At 42.5% G+C, this 5,623-nt stretch overlaps 1 protein-coding gene and 1 long non-coding RNA gene across 3 annotated transcripts; one reads left to right on the forward strand and one right to left on the reverse strand.

Annotated features, from left to right (window-relative positions):
• Positions 1 to 478: 478 nt before the first annotated feature.
• LOC144713859 (BRCT domain DNA repair protein) lies at positions 479 to 5,026 on the reverse strand. 2 transcript variants are annotated; one of them, XM_078588575.1, is made up of 11 exons: positions 4,905 to 5,026; positions 4,343 to 4,581; positions 4,105 to 4,197; positions 3,908 to 4,009; positions 3,079 to 3,278; positions 1,951 to 2,082; positions 1,735 to 1,857; positions 1,445 to 1,564; positions 1,086 to 1,258; positions 849 to 1,002; positions 479 to 765 (listed from the first exon to the last, which is right to left on the reverse strand). In XM_078588575.1, the coding sequence occupies exons 2-11, from the start codon at positions 4,521 to 4,523 to the stop codon at positions 547 to 549; spliced, it is 1,497 nt and encodes a 498-aa protein (XP_078444701.1). In that variant the 5' UTR covers positions 4,524 to 4,581; positions 4,905 to 5,026; the 3' UTR covers positions 479 to 546. The 2 variants fall into 2 exon arrangements, with proteins under 2 accessions (XP_078444701.1, XP_078444702.1); XM_078588576.1 differs by lacking the exons at positions 1,735 to 1,857; positions 1,951 to 2,082.
• LOC144713860 (uncharacterized) lies at positions 1,240 to 2,244 on the forward strand. The gene is made up of 2 exons (XR_013584175.1): positions 1,240 to 1,380; positions 1,846 to 2,244. It is a non-coding gene; the product is annotated as an uncharacterized LOC144713860 (long non-coding RNA).
• Positions 5,027 to 5,623: the final 597 nt, after the last annotated feature.

Genomic DNA, 5,623 nt, shown 5'->3' on the forward strand with positions numbered 1-5,623 from the left:
TGAAGTTGCATGGACATAAAATCCTTTAGTCCATCATCATCATCATCATCATCAATCTTGGTATTATTATAGTGTGAAGTCTAGGAGAGTATTCTAACCCTTATATGTTTTCTCTTGAAATGGTCAGCTCTTCTCTGTGTTGCTTGTTTTGAGACTTTCTTCAACTGGAGGAATGTGTGGACTTAGAGAATGAATTGGCATGTTTAAGGACGATGACCAAACTCATCATCACTACCATATAACCCGGCATCAACATTCCGTCAGGCATCATCCACAATGACGGCATAAAGATCTGCCATCTTAGACAAATGACGATGATCATAATGATGATTGTATCATCATATGTCGTCATTGTGCGAGGATAACACGGGCCGACGACGGGAGGTGACAACGATTTCATCTAGTCATCGTCAACGGAATCGTCATCCAGGTGAGGACGAATGACGAGGGCCATGAAGGTTCGTCATCGTCACCGATGACGAGAAACATCTCTTTGTATTAATTGAAAAGTATAAATAGGATACCCCGGCCAGCAGAAAGGTCGTGTTAGGATCTGAGGACGAGTTCGTACACGCTGCAGAAGTTCTCCCCGCCGACTCGCTTCAGTATCTCGAAGCTCCGGCGCGTTCCCAGGAACTCGATCCTCTTGAATTTCTCCGATCGCGGATCAGACAACTCCGCGCTCGCATAGAATGAACGGAGAGCTTCGGCCTGCTCGGAATCCGCGTGGATCGCCACGTTCATCTCCTCCTCCGTCATCTTCTCCTGCAGATCGCGCCAGAACGAAGATCGAATCATCCATTCGGAAGAGCAAATCGAGGAGGAATTGGCGGCGAATGAATCGGAACCTGGTAGAAGCTGTAGATTAGGTCGAGGATCTGCACGCAAGTGAATCCGCCGTCGCTGAAGAAAGTTCTTGAGCGCGGCCCTGGCTCTCCGTGCCGATCGACCGGGAACAGGATCGTGAAAAGATGCGTCTTCAGGATCATCGCCGATTTCTCGCTGAGGAAGAGAAGAAGAATGCAGATCGGAGTCAGATGAACGGAGAAGTGTTAGAGTTGCGGCAGCCGTGGCGGAGCAGCGACCTTTCTTTGAGCGGCCGAGAGAGGTTACGGAAAGAAGCGTCAAGATCCATGTTGTCGCCGGCGTCTCCGCGATCGGTGTAGATAGAAGCCGAGGAGGTGGGATCTCCTACCGACCAGCAAATTGAATCCAGGAGATTGCTTGGAGTGATTGGCCGAATCACAGCCTGGTAGGACTGCTCGAAAAGAACGAGGAATCTGTCAGTTCACTGAATAGCTCGATTATCTGTTCGTTCATTCCTAGTTGCAGTAAATCTAAGAACGACAGTTTCACCAAATTCCACCTTTCCATGGTCAGGTAATTTCAGATTCAATCTTCAAACTCGTCCTCCATATTAAATTCTAGATGCGAGTTCGAGTACCTGATTATGACGAGAACGTCGATTTCTCAGTCCGGTTTTCGCCATCTCCACGATTTCCCGTCTCTCGTCGAGGGTTTTGATATTGCAGGCGCATGTCAGAGCCCTCCGGTCGCTGCAATCCTGAAGAAATTGTTTGATTGCAATCATAATCGCGATCTGATTAATTGTAAAAGAGTTTCTCATCGAAACTTTACATTTAAGAAAAACAAAGTTTTAGATCCTCAGCAAATAAACAACGAACATTCCTGAAAAAGAAAAAACAAGAAAAACCAGCAAGAATGAATGCTCACCTGTTCTAGAAAACTATCAGGCATGTTCTCAAGAACTGCTGCCACATGTCTAGCAAGATCGCTGGACAAATGAACAAGTTTTTGAAGTTGCTTTTCCTTCACTGATTTCAGAATCCAAAGCGGCTGCGTGGGTCAGCGGTCAAGGGCAAAAATGATCAATCCACATGAAAATGTGGGACGCTGAAGAACCAATCTTACTAAGATAAGAGAACCTACCGTGACGATATTACTGGCGTGCCCAATGTAACCCCCTAAATGGGGTCCTTCGCATACTACATGACTGGCTCTGCAACCAGCAAACCATTGATCTGTACACGTGGCGCCTTCTGCGAGAGCCGCATCAGCCACCTGCACATTTGTAATTAGGCCTCTTGATTTTAATCTGAGCTATGATTCATACCCTCAATTCATATTTCGAAGCTAAATACTTGTGAAATTGGATTTTTTTCCCCTAACTTCAGGACCATGTTGCAGTAAAATTAGCAGAATGGATTTTTCAGGGTCAGTATATTTTCTTCCTTGTTATAGTGCAGGGACGCGGACGGGACGATTTTTTCGTCCGGTCCGAGGATATGGGCGAATTTTGGGACGAAAATTCGTCCTGGGGACTGCCGGACGGGACAGTTTTTGTCCCGTGGGACGAAAAAACCGTCCGTCCGGAGGTCTCGGACGATGGACGGATGAATCTGGACGGAAAACCCCCGGATTTACATGCGACGGTTGAGATGTTGCCACGTGTCCTGGCCTCGCAATGACAATTTGCATCAAAGTCCTTGTATTTTTACGTGCGTGCAAATGGACGCGTGTTAGGGCTTGTGGATGGATGACGGTACGCCATCTGTTCCATCCGTTACCAACATCAGTCATCTGTCTTGACCTTGGAACGGGAACCAAAAGAAAGCTTCATGCCTTTCCATTACGTTCCAAAACACAGGCGAAAAATAGGTAAATAAAAGTCGATATTTTGCAACATGGGAAATTAATACTAGATATTGAAAATAAAAGTTCAGACCTCTTTAGAACAGAGATATGTTTTTTTACAGACTAACCGAATCAGACAAATTTCCTTCTTTCCGAACCGTTTTCAAAGTAAAACAAACTCCAGAATTACTTTGGGTGATGATATTTTTCACGCAGTTCCTTAAAGACGGATATGAAACTTGTTCATAAGCGATGAATCATTGTGGCTCAACCAGGAATCCAAGTTCAACTGATTAACAGGTTTTGAAGCGAAACGAAACTCCAAAGCAAAGGTGAAAAATAAGAAGATGAAATCCGATAATATCCTACAACATGTAGAATAAATGAAGCATGAAAGTGGAAACGAAATTCTCAATTACGCACCTTCTTCTTCAGCTCACTTGAGATATTTGCATCGATGTGGATGACCTTCCTCGAAAGAATCAGTTCCCCTTTCGAATAGCTCGATGTTGAGGCCCAGGATTTTTCATAAATACAGCAGCCCGGAAGTTGATCCGGCTCGTGTTGTAGCATCTCTATCCCCCTTTGGTTCCTCGCATCGTAAAGCGCCTCACGCATCCTCACTGCATCCCCAGAAAGAAACAATCATCAGATTTTATCATTAGTGATTCACATAGTTCTTGTGTTTGTGTTCATTAAAATAACGAGGTAAAAAGAATAGCAATTTATAACCTTTCTTTTTTTACTTTTTTGGTCTTTAACAGGAATTTCAATATTGAAATTATAAGTTTACGGATACGTCACTTCAATGCTAGATATGATGAGTACACCTACTTAAATCTTTATGTATATTACACAAAATTTTTTTTGGCTAAATATGAAATGCTCCATTCTTTCAGTGGAGTAGAGTAACTGATGGAAAGGGAAAAGATTAAGAACAACCGATAAGTCACTTGAATTCTAGATAGGATGTTTACACCTACTTTCATCTTTACATATATTACACAAAAAACTTTGGCTAAATATAAAAATGTTAGAATCTTTCAGTATAGTGTAGTAACTGATGGAAAGGAAAGAGATCAAGAACCGATAAGTCACTTCAATACAAGATAAGATGTGTACACATATCTTCATATTTCTGTCTCACAAAAATTTAGAATCACAAAAAATGCTAAATTTAGAATGCCCGGATGTTTTACTGGATTAGAGTAATTGATTGGAAGGGAAAAGATCAAGAACAACCGATTCTCACCATTCTTTCTGACACTGTCCACAAACCAGGCCAAGGTGACGACCAGGAGCCCGTTCTTTACGCCATGCTTAACAGCGTGTTCAAACTTGCGTCCTCCAAAGCTGTATCTTTTTAGAGTTAAGAAGATCTGTCATCGGCAAAGGCCTTCGTTTGGATTGAGGGAAAAAATCCAGGCTTAGGAAGATCTTGAAAGGATATTTGAACGACAAGATGTGTGCATGCTGGATGCAAGCTTGGGCTGTACTGCCCCCCTAATCTTTCCGCAGCAACCATCACTTCCTTCCTCACTTCTGCAATACGTTTATACAAAGATACAAATCCAGAGTTCAGTTCTAATCTCTGCTGCAAACCAGCATTCAAACTCGTTTATCACAGAAGAAAAATCCAATCAAGTAAACTTATAAGAAAAAAACGGCGAGGGATGAGAAGTGGAACCTTTGGACAATCCTGTAACGCAAATGATCAGACCTGAAAACGGCCCGGGTGCAATCGCTTCTCTGGCAGCCATGGATGAAGGAGAAGCAGAAGTGGATAACGAAGAGTTGGAGAGGGGGGAATAGAAGAGCCTCGAGCATCCCTTGTGATTGATCACCTCCACAGTACCACTGCAAGCCATTGGTGGAGAAATCCTTGTCTGGATCACAAGGCTTCGGTTACGCTCACTGAAAATCGAACTGCAATGTTCTTCAGTCGCTTCACAAAAAACTGCAGCTCTGGAATCAATTCAACATCAAATGGTTCGTCCACGACTTTTCAAGAGAAATTATGCTTACAAGATCTCATTTTACAGTGAGATCATGCCGGTGAGAATCTGCAGAATAAGGAAGATTTCGGAAGAAATGCAAATGCCGCAGAACCGAGGAAATGACCTATCATAAACTCCAGGGAAATGCAACTAGGACTTAACTAACACCGAGCGATCCGCGACCGATACCCTAATATATTGAGACAATGCACAATGTGTACTGCAAGAAGAGACGGAAGAATCAAAGAAAACCTGCGGCTGAATCGAAAACTACGGCCAGCGTTTCTCTCTTCGAATCAAGAAAATAACGAAGCAGACGTAGAAGTTTACAAGTGCGATCTTCAAAATAGTCGACATTCACACCAGGAGAACAGTATTGCCAGCCGAGATCCCTCGTACGGCCTCATTTTATATGAGTTTTTTTTTATAGAACTTCTAGTTTTTCAAATAACTTAAGAGCAATATTTGATATAGTAACCAGATGGAACCAAGACAGTTTCAAATCTCAGTACAAGACGATTTAGATTTCAAATTTCAGTACAAGACGATTGTGGTTTCCAATTTCAGTACAAGACAATTTCAATTTAAAATCCAGATGGATATTGTAAGGCGTCCGGTCTAACAACCCCATCAACAGATCCTTCGGAGGACTGGAGGTTTTTCTTAAATCATGCTACCAGTTTATTTTCTTTAGGAGGTATTGTCAATTATTGCAGTAGAAGACAAAACCAGAATTTTAGTGAATCTGAAAAGAATTACCTTGGCATGGATTATATATGTTATTTCCTGGTCCCCTTAAGGAAGAAGTATTGAGCTACTTAAATGTGTGGCATCCAAACATATCCATGAAATCCCCACCACGTTGAATCTCCTCCTTCAGCTAGATGATCCTTCAGAATCAATCAGCCGTTTTAACCCCTTAAGGTTTATTTTTCAGCCATTGAATGAAGCATGATTATTTCTCATTGGTT

This window comes from Wolffia australiana, chromosome 16, assembly GCF_029677425.1.
Source record: "Wolffia australiana isolate 7733 chromosome 16, ASM2967742v1".
Classification (NCBI taxonomy): Eukaryota; Viridiplantae; Streptophyta; class Magnoliopsida; order Alismatales; family Araceae; genus Wolffia; species Wolffia australiana.

What these genes read in the sequence shown, in the direction of transcription:
- LOC144713859 (XM_078588575.1), bottom strand. Translation starts at nt 4,523, where the DNA reads ATGGCTTGCAGTGGTACTGTGGAGGTGATCAATCACAAGGGATGCTCG. An exon ending in CTGATAGTTTTCTAGAACAG is followed by an intron (nt 1,565 to 1,734) that starts GTGAGCATTCAT and finishes CAATTTCTTCAG; the next exon opens with GATTGCAGCGACCGGAGGGC. An exon ending in TCTCGGCCGCTCAAAGAAAG is followed by an intron (nt 1,003 to 1,085) that starts GTCGCTGCTCCG and finishes TCTCTTCCTCAG; the next exon opens with CGAGAAATCGGCGATGATCC.